Below are 16663 nucleotides of genomic sequence, written 5' to 3'. Positions count from 1 at the left end.
CTGCATAGAAACAACTCATGATATTTTAAATGAACGTAATGAAATTATTCTATATTTAAGCTTCTATAATATTTACGACTTGGTTATAATGAATCGAGGTAATGAAGGTAAAATGAGGTGCTGAAGCATGATCAAATACTGAGTAATAAGTATCTGAACCAAGTAGTCTACAGAAATATTCAAAATATATTCATCTCAAAGGATTCATTCTAGTTCTTCGCTTTTCCTTTTCTCGTCTTCTCAAATAATTTCCTCTCAACTTTGTTCCGTTATTAAAATTTTTCTTCAAATAAATAATTTTCCCAAATAAAACCAAATCATTTTTCATTCCCAACTATGATAAAAGTATGTACAACTTGGTCCAATGATGAATAGTCTTTTAACCACAGAATTAAAATAAAATAAATAATTTGAAAGAAAAGAAGAAAAAATGTTAAAAACTCAAACAATTAGCAAGCACTTATTTTATTTTTTTTCTGCAAACTTAGAGAACATTTCCGTCGTAGCTGTCTACTTTCTTTGGACTTTGTCTACTTCTTGAACTCTAGAAAACGCTAGAAGTGCCAGAAAAAGACAAAATAAAAAAAAATAGAAAAAGTAGCTGAGAAAACTACACAACTTTCATCCTTACCATGGGGGTAATTAACGACCCAGTGAGAATATCCTCATCTTATCCGGTTAGAACATACGTTTAACGACCTCCATGGCCTCGTATAAAGCGCAAGACTATAGAAATTTAAGATAGCAGCACGTTCTTTTATAATTAAAGAGGTGGCTTTAACACAAGTTCTTGAAGATCATAAATGTCACATTTTACATTTTTCCTTGTTGTTTATAGTTTCGATTTTTTCATTTTATTTTATCGTTGATAAATCTTCAATCCAGCACTTGATTAGCAAAGATTTATTCATAAAACTTCTTTCTAAACGAATGACACAATAAATCTGTAGGAATTTTTAGTGCTTAAGGTCCATTTAATCCATATGTAATGAAAGTGACCTGGATTCCAATGAGTAAAACTCATGAGTTATTGTCCTATTGTTACAGATATCATGGATGCGGATGAAGGACATGCACATTCTAACGTCCTCGATAATCACTTATACAGGGGACGGACGATTTTCGGTGAAGCATCCGGAAGGGAGTGATGAATGGCGACTGATAATCGACTATGTTCAACCAAGGGATGCTGGGCTTTATGAATGTCAAGTCAACACTGATCCCACGATGAAGTTAGCATTTGCTTTGAGGGTTGAAGGTGAGCTATCGAGTGTAGGGTCTTTTATTGGTCTGATTTTTCTTAAGTTGTTTACTCTGGATTTAAATAGTTTGATGATTTTCTTCTACAGCTGCTATTATTTGGTATTTACACTTTTACCTTTTATTCAATCACTTTTCTCATTTGCTATTCATTCATCAACATCAGTCATCATCTAACATTGAACCCTTTGTATTCCAAGATCTTAAAAAAAAATTGTGTTGATAACAAGTATTTCTCGGAATTTAAGAATATTTAAATATTCACTGCCAATCCAAGTGTTTAGAAGCTAAACATTTAAAGTGTTTACAGTGTTTAACAACATGTAGAAACTATAGGAATTTTGTAGATGATTTTTAAACGCTTCTTTCACTGTAAATCCAAAGTGTATAACAGTAAACATACCTAAAAATGATCAATGCTAAACTCCGTAAACAAACTATAGATCTTAACACACTTCAAGGTGTGTTAAGAATGACTGTAAGGCCCTATAGTTTGTGTATAGTAGTTTAGCATTGGATAAACTCAAAGTGTGTTATTTTAACACACTTTAAATTTACAGTGATGCCATTTACTACAATGTTATAGTTTGTTTATGGTGTTCAACATTGTAGACACTTGGGTATTTTATTATTAAACACTTTAAGTGTTTTTTTTGCTAAATACTTTAATTTCTCCGGATTTGCAGTATTAAAAATTATTATTATTACTAACTAAATAAAAACAATTAATTATTATTACTATACTGCAAATCCAAGATTTTACAAACGTGTTAAAATAATACACATGAAGTGTGTGAAAAATCTATGGTATGTTCATGACATTTGAAATCAAACAAACTTAGTGTGTTAAAAGTGATTACAAAAAAAAAACACTTGGTTTAGCAATGTGTTGTTAATTATTGTTGTTTGTTATTTGTTGTTATATTAATTATTGCATTATTATTGTTTCAAAATCATGGTTTTTGTATTGCACAAATGTCACTTGAGGTTTCAAAAGGTTAATAATTAAATATAAAAAATTCGAAATGATATTGACAATAATTTTTTATTGTAAATAAAAACGGATGAAATATTCATCACAAAAAAGAGAATTGATTAATTCAATGTTCATTTCATTGTTACGACAATCTGGAACAATTGAGTATCAGTTGTAAGAGTAGATTGAAGGTGTTACCTTCAGCACACTGATTAATTCAACTGCGAAGCCTTGGCTTCACTTTCCCCTGTCTGGCAAGCTATATCTTGCCAAACGCCTCGATCTCGAAAACGCAAACTTACTCTCCCCAGTTAAGTTACACCATGAGTAAGACAGAGACCAAGACTATCAATATTTGCGAGTGAAATCTAGCGCGAGTCGTTGTACTACGAGTTGGCAAGTAATTTGCATTGCTAGTATGAGACAAATGAATGTACAAGATTAGCCGTTTTGCTGTCAGACTTTACCTTTTAATTAATTAGTAATATTCTTTTATTAATAAATTCCATCATCTTCAAAAATTAGCATAAAATGGCTTTTGCGGAAAATATATTTACAATTTCGAGGATGAAAATAAATTGAAAAGTTTAAAGATCTTTCTAAAAGATCTTTAAATATTTCAAGCTCAAGTAACTGCAGCAACAAAGTCGCTGAATGAGCGATACGATTCAACCACGTGAATCAGAGCAGAGAACGCCAGATAAATCGTCCTTCGCGGTCATCTGAAAGATCAATAACTTCCGGTGACAGTCTTAAAAAAATATCCATGCACAGTATTATTCAATCGATTGCACATCATGAAAGCATATCTACACCATAAATAATTCACATCACTTAATAAAATATCTGTAATCCTAAACATCCCTTCTTTTTTTTTTCTTTTTAATCCAGGAGCTTTTTATTTATTCTCGACTGAATCACTAGAAAATTTTATCTCAAAAACAAATGTGACATAAATAATTATGACAACAGAAGATTAAGTATTAAATAGTTAAATTAATATTTTTATAAACAAATGGAATATTATACTGCCTTTCCAGTGGAAAGAATAAAAATCCTATATATCCTATTTATAATAATAATTATTATTACTATTATTATTATTATTTTCCTGTAATTAATAATATTGAATAATTATTAACAATATTTAATTATGATTAACAATCATTTTTCACTGTCATCACTGTAAATCGTAGTGTTTTAATTTAAACCATTTAAAGTGTTTAAAAATGACGTCACCCATTTGATTAACATTGTAGTGATATTTTAAAGCACTTTAAGTGTTTTTTTTATAAAACATTCTTATCATTTTTTTCACACAACTGTTGTTAATTATTATAATAATAATAATAATATTACTTAAAATATGTTTGGATTTCATATTAATAAATAAATAAATAAATAGTAGAGGAGAAGGCAAGATTATGGTCCAGTCTTTAATATGGTCCATTCGTTTTTTATGCAAGCATGGTGCATGTTCCATCAGCTAATTCAAATATATTGAGAAATAAATAGAAACTTCGAGAAGTGACAATTGATGATAATTTAACAAAAAATTTAAAATGTAATTGAATAAAAACAGAAAGTGATCCATAATCCTATATTTTTCTCTAAAATTTTTTTTTTTAGTTTATTATTCTGCACAAAAAATTATTGTTTTCAAGACAATCGAGATGAAAAATAATTCCAAATGCACATACGTACATACACACACACACACCCGAGTAGAATTTATTGTTGAGAAAGAGTTTGCACCCAATTTGAATTTCCTAATTTCAAGTTAGGCGGTTAATATGAACGAACCTACATGTATAATTTTTCAAAAGATTTATGTAAACCATTATTTATTTTAAATCTCAATAATAAATAATTTTAACCGTTTGAATTTTTTCATACCTTTAAATGATTTATTTTTCCTGAAACTACAATATATTTCCCGTCAACAAAATCCAGTTGAGGTTTAATAAAAACAATTAACTATTATTTAAAAAAAAAAAAGGATATCTGAAAATATTTATATTATTAAAATACTTTATTATTGGAATTTAAAGAAAATACATAATTTAATGTAAATCTTTTATATTCATATATTCCTTATAAGGTTGTAATTGGGATGTTATTGGGTAGTGCAAAATTGGGCAAATTTTATTTCATCCTAAAACCAAATTAATCAAGCATAGGTTGAGAATGCCTAAATGTCTCAACCCATTTGATTTCCAATAAAAGCTCATTAGATATTTAGGCATGCCTAAAATAAATTCTACTCGGGCAGATATTTACTTAAAAATCTTTGCATTCGCCTCCAGGGTCTTTGAAACATGGAGATGCATCAAAATTTAAGTTTCCCAAAATCGGCTTCATTGCAAAATCTTTCCACTGAAATGTTAACAAATTAAGTGTAAATCTAAAAAAGAAATAATTTAATAAATGTTTCAGCGGCTCAAGCAACAATTTTAGGAGCAGAGGATGTGTATGTTAAGAAAGGAAGTACAATAAGTCTTACCTGCAAAGTAAATGTGCAAAGCATACCTCCAAGTAGTGTCACGTGGCACCACGGAAGCACAATTGTGGATTTTGATAGTCCTAGGTTTGTATTCACAAGACGTACATTTATTCATTCTATTAAGATTCAAATACTCTTATTTCACCTCAACCGTTAAGAACAATTTCTGGCTTGAAGAGAAAATTCATTTTAACTCACTAGCATGATAAAATATTCTTATTCGCATAAAATGAAGTAGACACGAAAGTATGTTTGATAATCCAGCGTTCACCACAGGGGCGGGGTTAACTTGGAAACGGAAAAGACGGAAAGCGGCACGACAAGCAAGCTACTCGTGACGCAGGCAACATCTAGCGACAGCGGAAATTACACCTGCATCCCTAGTAATGCGAATCCTGCGAGTGTTATGGTTCACGTGCTGAATGGTAAGTGGTTTCTTTACTAATGCCAGCTGACGCTTTTTGATGGACACTGTAATGTAATATTATCCAGACTGGTGTCACTACGATACATCATCTTACTTCAATTACACTCTTTAGATTGATTACAAAATCCTTCTTATAAAACACACCAACACTGATACCATTTTTATCATGAATTTTGATTTATTTTAGATTTTTTTTTGATAACCAGTACTTTCATTCACTGTATTTTTTCAATCTATGTATATTTATATTTTATGAAGGAAAAAAGCTTCAGTACAATTGCCTCTTTATTAAATTCATTCCTATGGAGTACCTGAATAAACTAGTTTTCATCAAAACTCTTTTTTTTTAATCATTTTAATTCAAAAAATCAGCCTTTTTGCAACGTCTATTTTTAATTTGATGAAAAATTTATTTCAATTTACGGGCAATATACAAAGTCAAAAGAATTAGCCAATGATATAAATCCTAAATCCTGAAATGAATAAAGTAGAGTAAAATGAATGAATTAAAAAGCGAGGATATAAAATAGTCAAATTGATAATCGCGTTAATGCAGCAGATCGTTCGTGCCGTGACCAGATAGCCAGTTGACCACGACTTTCCCCTTCTGTGTAAGCTCACGTGCCCCAGAGGGGTGGGTTTATCGCAAAATAATTGAAATTTGCGGTAAATTCTATAGTGTAATCAGGTATATGTTTCAAATAACATCCATGGTAAATGTGTGGACATCTCCAGGAAATTAATTATGCAGACGAACTGCGTCACATTAATTTTCATTCCGCCTTTCCTGACTCACACTTTCGCCCTTGCAATACATCCCTTCGTGGAAATCTAAACCATTGTTGTATTATGCAGCTGTTATTTAGCAGCATTCACGATTTCAAAATCGCACACGATGCAAATTTGTTGGGATTGTTGGTCTGTAAGCAGGTTATTGTGGATGGAGATGATTACAGGTTGTTTCTAATTTTTTTTTTTTTTTTCCTACTTTAAAATAAATTCGTATCAAAATTTTACATTGAGTTTAATAAAATAGATGGGTTAATAGATGCTTTTATTTATTCCCATTTAACAAAATATAATTTAATTGTTGAGTTGTTGAAAATATACATCCGCCATCTTGATCAAACTTTCAAGAAAAAGAAATTATAAAAAGGTTCTAGAATATTTTACATTTTTTTTTTAATTATACAATGGATGTATAGGAACAGCAGGCTTGTAAACGTAAGCAGCAAGTCATGAATAACAATGAGGAACATATTAGTAAGACATAATTATCAATTTAAATTAAAAAAAAAAACAATATTTATTGAAATGGCAAATTGATGTTTGGACTACTTAATATTAATTTTCTATTAGGAAGTTATTCTAATGGAATTCATTTTTGAAATTCATAATTTTTTTTATTTCTTTACGTTCTGAGACATTTAAAAACATATCAAGATATTCAAAAGGGGTGTATGTACGTACGGACAATTGTACGTACGTATGTCAGATTTTTTTGGTTTTCGATATCTCGAGAACTAATGAAGATATCGACTTAGGGCTGATTTCATTTTAAAGATAATACGATGGAGAAAATCTGGAGGAAGTTTGAACAAATTCGGTCTAGCCGTTTTTTTTTTACAACAAAAAGAGTGTAAAATAAGTTGAGTAAAGAAGACATTTATATTCAAATAGATTCTATTAATTGAATGATTAATAATTAGTGAAAATTGAGGTCAATATAAAATATTTGTTAATGACTTTATATGATTCTAAACAATTATACATTGTTTATAACAATTTTAATTTGTTAAAATGGTTTGAATTCATTGAATTATCATTACTGTAGTAATATTTGATAAATATCAATGTAATGTTGTTATAAATAATTTTATGTAATCAAACAATTCATTATAAACAAACAAATCTAAAGGATAACAAAATGACAAATTTTAATTAGCTTTACAAAGTTCATCCCGACCCATTATAATTTCATTTCTATTTTATTTAATTATATGAAACTCGAGATTAGTAATAACCCGAGGCAATTATTTTAATGTTAAACTTTCAATCACTGTTTAAAATTACATTGACTCTATAGAATCCGAGCATGTTACTATTCTCAAAGTAGCGTTTGTTGAATCCCATATGTCAACCACAGCGGAAATTTCCAATTAAATCAGAAGATCCACGGTCAATAACTCTCGTGGCTACCTATTTTCGAGAAAGAGAATTGCCTACAATTAATTTTATAGAAAGAGAATATTGCATTGGTTGAGTCATACGATCAGTTAACTAACGAGGTACTAAATTATCCATGACGTTGGCTCTTTGGTAATAGATCAAAAGCTTCCTGATGCATCTAGTCGAAGCCGCGAAATGCTAACACTAGAGTTCGCGGGAGAGACTTAACGAGCTCCAGGTGCGCGTCAATCTCAAAATTGTCAAAGTTTATAACGAGGTGTCACGTTGCTTGATCAACGGCACATTAAATATTTGTAATGAGATAATAGTTTTAATTCTTTCCCCCACCCCCCTTTCTTTTTTCAACATTACATCAATATTTATTTATTCCTTGAAAAAAAAGTTTTCTTTTTTTAATATAAAAGTTTACATCACCATTCATGTAATTTAATAATTTCTTTCAAGTGCAGTTTGATTTGATCTTGCATAATCAATGATAAAATCGAACATCTATTATGCAGCATCATTTGGAAATTCCAAACCTCTTAAATATTCAGATATTTAAATATTTAACTGAGCAAAAGTTTGTTTAGTCCAAGTTCCGAGTTCATTCATAGTCGTCAATAGACATTGTGGTTTTATCAATAATTCTCAAGTATTGAGATATTATTTACAGAATACTGAATTCTGAATATCAAGTAAAATGTTTTGTAGTTTTTACTGTAATGCTATCATAAAAATTCATGTGTATTAAAACGGAGAGTAAACTTGGAATTAGAACTTCATTTAATGAATGACTGTAGCTAAAAAAGTTTAATTATCACATTAATTACGCTGAATTATACTCTGGAGCACTACATTTTCGGTGAAACATTGCTGTACAACAGTAGGAGGTGTCAATTTTCGTAGGTTTTGTTGTGAAGTCGTCAAATTTTTATCGTTGAGTTTCATAAAAAACTTCCTAGTAAATCATGAAATATGTTTATGACATTTTTATGGAAAATGTTATTATAAGAGTGTAGAAAAAATTTTGTTTTGCGATAGTCGCGTTTTTAATTCGTCCTGAATTATTTTTGATACTGGGTTGTGCTTTGTCGGAACAAAACTTGGATGTTCTACTTACAAACAACTTTCTCATTACACTGGATATTCATCAATTCTAAATTGAAATAAGGAATATTTTAATTACTACAATCCTTCTTAATTAATCAATGGAAACATATAAAAAAAAATCTCTATATATATATGGGTGGGGAGGCACTTTGTGACCTGACAACGAACTTACCGTTTATTAACATTTTTAATTTGGTAATTGTTGAGTTTTTTTTGTTGATAACGAATTGTTATTGTTATGAATAATATACAAATAATTAACCACATCAAATTATTTATAACAATATTTTATTAATATTCATTAACAATATACATGAAATAATTAATGAAATAATGATGAAATTAGCAAGAAACGGTAAGACATAAAAATGTGCATAACTTCTATGCTAATGATGCTACGGGGTTGATCGAGGGCTCATATGGAAGATCTAGATGGCAGGGAAAAATTCGATATAGTTAAAATCATAATTGGAACATAATTTATGCTAAAATTGAAGCAAGTTCCGGTTTTACCCCATTTTAGGAGTGAAATAATTGATTTTTCGAATGTTTGATCTGATTTTGTATTTCTACGCATCAAGACGAAGAGAATGAGTCCTCGATCATCAAAATCGGCCAACTTTTATTTTTCGACCCCAAAAAATGGCAAGTGGTACCCCTTTCCATTTTTTTAGGCCAAAAAATAAAAGTACTCCGATTTTCAAGTTTGACCACTCATTCTCTTTGTCTTGATGCGTAAAAATACGAAATCAGGGCACAGCCCGGAAAAATTTACTTTAACACCCTTAAAAACGGGTAAAACTGGATACAAATTACGAAAAATCATCTCCTTGACTTTAAACCCTTATAACTCTTGAACGAACGGTCCAATAACTGTTTTTAGGGACGTTTTAGAAACCTGAAAATCTAAGCTAAATATGTATATCCATAAAAAATCTTTAAAAGATTTACTTTAACCTTGAACTCGCTAAAATATTAAAAAAATCACATTTTTTGGGGAGTTTGCAAACTATTTTGGTCATTTTGAGGGTGAAATAAATTTTTTTGAAGTTTTTCGTGGATATAGATCTCTAGCTTAGATTCTGAAGTTTCTAAATACCTCCTTACAATAATTATTTAATGACTTGTGTAAGAGTTGTAGAGGTCCGAAGTCGAGTAAGGGTCAACAAATTCTCTACTCTTTGACTTTGGATCTATGTAACTTATGAAAAAATCATCAAACGATGATTTTTGAGAGGTTGATGATTTTTTCATCATTATTTCATTAATTATTTTATACACACATGGTTTTTGCCAGTAGAAAACATTTAAAGTACGTCCAGAGTAATGAGAAAAAATGTAATAATAATAATCATTCAATAAATTCAAACTTTTTTCAATTGTTCAGACAAAATTAAAATTTTTATAAACAATATATAATTGTTTAGAGCCATGAGGAATCATTAATAACCACATCGTATTGATGTTGACTTCAGTCGTCAATAATGTTAATCATCTGATAAGTAAAATCTATTTTAAATATTTTTTTTTAACTTATTTTTAAAAAAAACCTGACATACGTACGTACAATTATACGTACGGACATACATATATTTGTAAAACTTTTCATATAATTCCAAATATCTTAAACATAGAGAAATGACAGAATAATAAATTTCTAAAAATAAATTTCATTCCAATAACTTCCTAATGTTAAATTAAAAAAATAATTTCATCAATAAAATCAAATTTTGTAACTTTTTTATCATCAATTCAACGTTGAATGACTTTCTATTTCCTTTTTTTTCACAAATAAAAAAAAAAATCAGAAATAATCCCTTCTCTCGGTAGTTTGTTATTTTATTGAAGAGCATTTCAATATATTAATTTTACTGTAGAGCTGGAATTGGGAAAAAAAATCATTCTATAATAGCAGCTGTATTATATCGTTGAAAAGAATCAAAAATAAAATAAAATGATGATATTCAATTCAATAAATAGACGAAGGGAAGACGTATGTTATTGATGATTGAATAATCAAGCTGATGAAATTAAGCAATCAACTTGATGAAATATGTTAACTGTGTTTCAGGGGAACATCCAGCAGCGATGCAACATGGTGGTAGTTGTGGAGTGACTCCTACCATCCTCCTGGCAATGCTCACGCTTCTCATTGCAAATTTACTAAGATGAGCAAGTATTTTAGATGAATAAGAGGCCTAATAATGTTTAAATTCAGGCTATGCACTCAATTATTAACAGGTAAAATTTTCCAAAAGCCATTAATCATACATTAATCAGCTCAAGTATTTCATTAACTAATCGTTAAATCAACTAATTTGATACACGAATAAACTTATTTTCATTTCAATAGTACTTCATGTTTGGAAAGCTCCACTCTTCGTCAGTCAATTGATATTAAAAGATAATGAATCAATAATTGATGGTTTTTAGAAAAATAATTTATTTTTTACCTGAAATAATAAACTTGATGCAACGGTCAAATCAATAAACAAAATACCAGTGGATTTAATGAATGATAGGAATTAAATAAATATACTGAATTAAACGAATGATAAATAGATGAAAAAGGAGCATAAAAAAATTCATTATGTGAATTGAGTATTTGCATTAATCGATTACATAAGCCTGAAATAAATGTTTCTGTAAGTATGAATATGTATTTGTATGCTCGTTATATTTTCCAGAATGGTGTTTATATATGATTATTAGTGATGTGTTGAAGAGAGTATGAGTGGGAGAGAAATAAAAATAAATATCGAACTAGTCAAGACAAAAAAAAATAAAAAAATTAATTATAATTAATAATAAAATTGATTGAATTAATAAATTAATCACTAATGAAGAATGATAAATTTATTTGAAATTAATATAAAAAATAATAAATGATTAAAATTAATTGAAGAACTGAATGATAGTAGATAATTGGTGAATTTCTCTGTAAATGTATAACAGATAAGTTATCAGTAGAATAATAATTAGGTTAATATGTTTATATAAATAACCTTGCTGTACAGAAAATAATTAATATTATCATTGATCATCATTAATATTATTGAATTTTAATATTAATGGGAAAAAAAGAAAGATGAGTATTAAGTTGAATATTAATTTTTCATCGATTGAAAAATAATCAAATTATGAAATTTATTATAATATATGTGAGTTGAATATACTTAAAAAATCGTTAGTAATGCTTGTGATTATGATGAAAATTATATTGTGAAACGAAATCAATTCGCATGCCAATTGATTAGAGTGTTCATTAATTCGAAGAGAACAAAATCGTTCGCTCTCATGATTATTAGAATAAAGTATGAAATAATTGATCAAAGATAGTCAGGTTAAAATGAAACAAGCTGTAAGATAATAAAAATTATTTATAAGGTGTGAGGTAATTCGTAGAGTATTAAAAATAAATAACTTATTGTTTATTATTTATTTAAAATTTTAAATATTAATTTGAATAAAATTGTAATATTATTTTTTTCTGGATTGTTATTTAGGTTAAAATAAATTTTGATTATTATTTAAACAATTTTATATTATTCTCATTAATTATTTATTATTAAAAGCTCAATAATTTTTTTAAATAAACATTAATTATTGAAAATTATAAATGATGAGAAAAATTTATTTTTTAATAAAGTAATCAAATTTTGCTCGGATAAATATTTGTAAAAATGATTATCAGTTGGTCGAAAATCAAACGAACGAATAAAACAAATACACTAAATCAAATAAAAAATTTATTAAATTTAATTTGCATTAACAATAAATTTAAATATTATTTTAGTATTTATTACTGCAATATTGACAATGGAAACTACCAAGAGAAATAACAGAAACAAAGAAAGAAAGAAATATATAAATAAATAAATTACTTGTTGTATATTACAGAAAAAAAAACGTTATATAAGAAAAGCCATGAATGTAGTGAAAAAATAAAATTGTTTATGGTGAAAAAGTGGTATATATAAATAAATAGAACTAAAAAAATTATAATACTCAATAGCTTTATGACGAAATAAAATTTTAAAGGTGAAATTTAGGTAATAAAAATGAAGAGTATAAATGATAAAATCAAATACTCTGAAAAAAAAAAAAAATTACTACATGGAAATAAAATAATAATTACTCGATTACTTTTAGGATGTATAGATTTTTTATCAATAAAATACACTTCGACGAGCTGACATTCAAAGACTGTTGAATTCTCAACATTTCATTGGTTCATTTTCACCGAAAAAAAAACTTAAAAATAAAATAAACTATAATATAGAGATAAAAAATAAAATTTAGAAAAGAAAAAAAATGAATCTAAAGAATTTTATTAAATAATGAGAGCGACGATTTATATTAATTGACATCTATTAACAGTTTATTCATTAATTAGTTAACTAATTAAACAAACAATTTTTAATCTATTCGTAGTGTTTTATTCTTCAAAGTCTATAAAAAATGGGACTCTACATCAAATCAAGCACAAAAAAAGACAATTGTTTTATATCTTCTATTTGCAATTAATAAATAATAAATAAATTAACCAATAAAAATTAATTAATTGATTAAAAATTTCTTTTTAAAGTAATCACCATGATAATCATCATAATATAAAATAAGCAAAGGGTAAAAGAAAAATATTTTAAGTGATGAAACGTCGTTTATTTTATATTAATTATATAATACAAATAAATATAAAAGGAAAAAAATACTTTTTAATATTTGTAAATTCGTTAATTGGACAATAGAAAATTCGTTTCTTTCTGGTTATCTTTAATACAAAAAACTAACGAGATGTCGTTTGTGTGATGGCTTTCAATCTATCAAAATCTTTAAGGGGGTGTTTTTCATCTCAAGAGTGACAGAAGAATTCATTTTTCAATGTAATACATAACAACATATTTTTCAGTTAACAGCATTTTCACACTTATATTATTCAACTTCCTAAAAAGTCATATTTCATTCAACAAATCAATTCCATCATTTGAATAAAATACATTAGTAATGTAAATATTAAAAAAAAAATGGTTTTTGATGAAATAGCACTAATAAGTTAGGCAAAAAATATTTGACATTTGAACCATAATACTCCCTTAAAGTAATTAATATCGTATATATGAGGAACAAATATCGCTGAAGTGAAATAAAATCAATGCAGTGACGTGCGGATTTTGAGATTATTATAAATATTCGAATCACAGCATCGCGACGAATTTAATCGCATCAACTTTTATAGAAAATGAAATAAAAATAACTAGAGCTGCATTGTAAATAAAAACGTTCATACTGATAACTGTGTATCATGTTGTAGTTAATAAATGGCCGGAAGAAATAAGAGTAATATTAATAAATAAATAAATAAATAAAACTAAAAATGAGTAAATAATGAAATAAATAAGAAATATGTGAAAGCATGAGTGTTTGAAGCTGAACGATTACCATAATGTAAAAAAATATCTCTTGACGTGGCACTACTACTGTTTAAATAAATGTAATAATTATAAAAAATGAAACAAATTTTATTATTTTATTTGAACTATTCTCAATGGAATATAATAATCTTCTCGTTCACTTTTTTCACAAATTCTCAAGTGAAAATTAAATGAAACCTATCTAGAGAGGAAGAAAGAAATGTGATGAAAAAGGAGAGGAACAGACAGTCAAGGAAAATACGCAGTCGCTACAGGGTGTGAAAGAATTAATTTAATTGCTCGCTGTGGTATGTAATTATGAAGCTTCTCTTTCACAAGAAGGTTCTACACAGAGGAGAATTGCTATTTTTATCTTAAGGAAACCAAGATATTCGTTTTATGATTTAGTTCTCTTTATCCTTACTCGACGTACTATGAATTACGTATTCATATACATTCATTATATAACCATTAATTAAATTATTATTAAATCTATTCTTAAGAACGTGAGTTTCAACACTATCTAGATATATTTTTATATTTATTCGACCTCATTCCTTGCTCTTTCCTTTAGAGTATATTCAGATATTTAACTTGAACGAATCTTAAATGTTGGAAAGGAAATATAGTTAAGTGTCTTATCACTAAAAAAATTGACTTCGGAAAATTAACCACAATGTGAGGGTAGAATTTACCAACCAGTTTGACCTTTAATTTTTTAGCCAATTTTTCCTACACATTTTTATTTTAATTTTCATGCGTTTAAAGGATACTTTTTACCGTCATTTTGGGTTCAACTTTCTGCTATAAATATTTTTTTCAGTCATGTATACATGGAAATATTTATTTTAACTTTACAACTATCCGATAAAATTAATAATTATTATTTTAATAAGATAAGTATTTACGTGCATTATAATTATTTTATTATTCAAAGATTCAGATGTATCATGGCAATGAATTGTAATAACAATGGGCTAGACTGCAATCACATGGTCACCAAAAATTATCTGACTACGTTCAAAGTATGAGAAATTTGTTACAATGAATACTCAACCAATACCTGGCCCATTCAAATTTATTATCATCTTTCGAAAATTTTAATCCTAAGCTTGGCAATCATTCAGCTGCATACGAGTTATTTTTTTATCACCAGCAAGAGTATAGTTAGATTTTTTGTTGAGGAAATTTTACTAAACGTACTTGGTAAAATTCACCTTGGTGTCTTATAATCATTCATACTCGTGATTTGTAAAATTTTCCTAGATTTTGAAAATGTCACGTGGTTAACCCAAAATGAGGAGTAATTCATTAAAGGAATTGTTTTCAATACAACTATAAGTTAATAAAAAAATATCTTCTATCTATCTCTGTTTATATTATAGTTAATTTTCTTTAAATAGAAAAAAATGTGGAGATTCATGTTATTTAAAAAATTATGTGGAATTAATTCAAAATGCTCTCAGCATTCTTTAATTTCTACTCTTTCTTTCATCATAACTTAGACCTCGCACTTGTTTTACATAAATATTAATGGATGCATTTCATGCGCTGTCTCACGGCCCGCAAAGAGCAACGATGGTGTCTCTGCAAGAGACATGATATACATAATATTATTCATAAGGATATGTGGGGGGTTGGTTGGTTGGCCGAGCAACTACCCTCTAACTTGAAAAGGTAGCTACGTTTGGACGTATACACGCGTCCCTGTCGCTCACTTGTATTCCACACTGGAAAAATCTTTCTCTTGATACTTTTTTATCTCTCCTTTTCTGTCGCTGACTTGTGAAATATTCATAGTCGTCCACATATACCATACAAAAGTAAAAACGACACAAGGGAGACGATAAAGGAGAAAAAAGTGGGAATGAAAAATTGAAATTTTTTTTATTATTTCTATTTTATTTTTGCAAGTGTAAGGAATAATAATAATAAGCTTTCATCCTCCCAAGTTGTCGACATATTCTCGATGATTTTCCTTGTTAAAATAAAAAGCATTCTTCGCTAGACATTTAAAAGACCACCTGAGTGAAAATAAATGGGCCCGAAAGAAGCCCAAAACACATTCAAAATAAAACAAGAACCCAATTGAAGCTAAATTTTAATTTAAAAATATTTTCAATGTTCAGAACAAGCCTAATATACACCTAAATTCAAAAGGTGCCCAAGTCGGGCCTAATAATATTTTTTAGGACCACAACAGGCCCAATCTTAGCCTATTTTCTATAATCATATTAGACAATAAATTATTGAAGCTGTAAATTTGTAATATAAAAGTTAATTCAATAATAAGTTTTTATAAGAATTTTTTTTTTCAGTTAAAAAAGATTTTTGGGCCCTTTATGGGCCTATAAAACATTTTTTGGACCTTTTTTTGGGTCTAGAAAATACTTTTAAGCTCAAATTGGGTGCGTTGTGAGCCTGAAAAATATTTTTGGGCCTGTATTAGGCCTCTTGTGGGCCTACAAAGTAATTTTAATTCAAATTGGGTCGGTTATGGCCCTAAAAATAATTCTAGCTGAAATTGGGCCTCCTTAAAATGTACCTCAAAACTAATTATCTTTACCTGGAGTAATTTTGTGGGCTTATAAAACATTTTTGGGCCTTTCGTGAGCCTAGAAAATCCTTTCAAGCTATAATTGGGTACGTTATCAGGCCTCTTGTGGGCCTAAAAAATAATTTTATTCTAAATTTGAGTAATTTTATTAATTAATTACATTTTTCTCGGAATTTTATTATTGAAGATAAATATGGATGTATTTTCATGGTTAATTTATAGAATGACCTCCCCTGCAGATAAT

General features: G+C 28.1%; 1 protein-coding gene across 1 annotated transcript; it reads left to right on the top strand.

Annotated features, from left to right (window-relative positions):
* Window positions 1-632: 632 nt before the first annotated feature.
* On the top strand, window positions 633-11220 carry LOC118068846 (lachesin-like). Its single transcript, XM_035086553.1, has 5 exons — window positions 633-638; window positions 1048-1258; window positions 4673-4823; window positions 5004-5164; window positions 10520-11220. The coding sequence occupies exons 1-5, from the start codon at window positions 633-635 to the stop codon at window positions 10618-10620; spliced, it is 630 nt and encodes a 209-aa protein (XP_034942444.1). The 3' UTR covers window positions 10621-11220.
* Window positions 11221-16663: the final 5443 nt, after the last annotated feature.

Source organism: Chelonus insularis, unplaced genomic scaffold (genome assembly GCF_013357705.1).
Source record: "Chelonus insularis isolate UGA/USDA-ARS -01 unplaced genomic scaffold, ASM1335770v1 contig_402_pilon, whole genome shotgun sequence".
Lineage (NCBI taxonomy): Eukaryota > Metazoa > Arthropoda > Insecta > Hymenoptera > Braconidae > Chelonus > Chelonus insularis.
The sequence above is the reverse complement of the archived record's forward strand: the minus strand, read 5'-3'. Positions and strand labels throughout refer to the sequence as shown.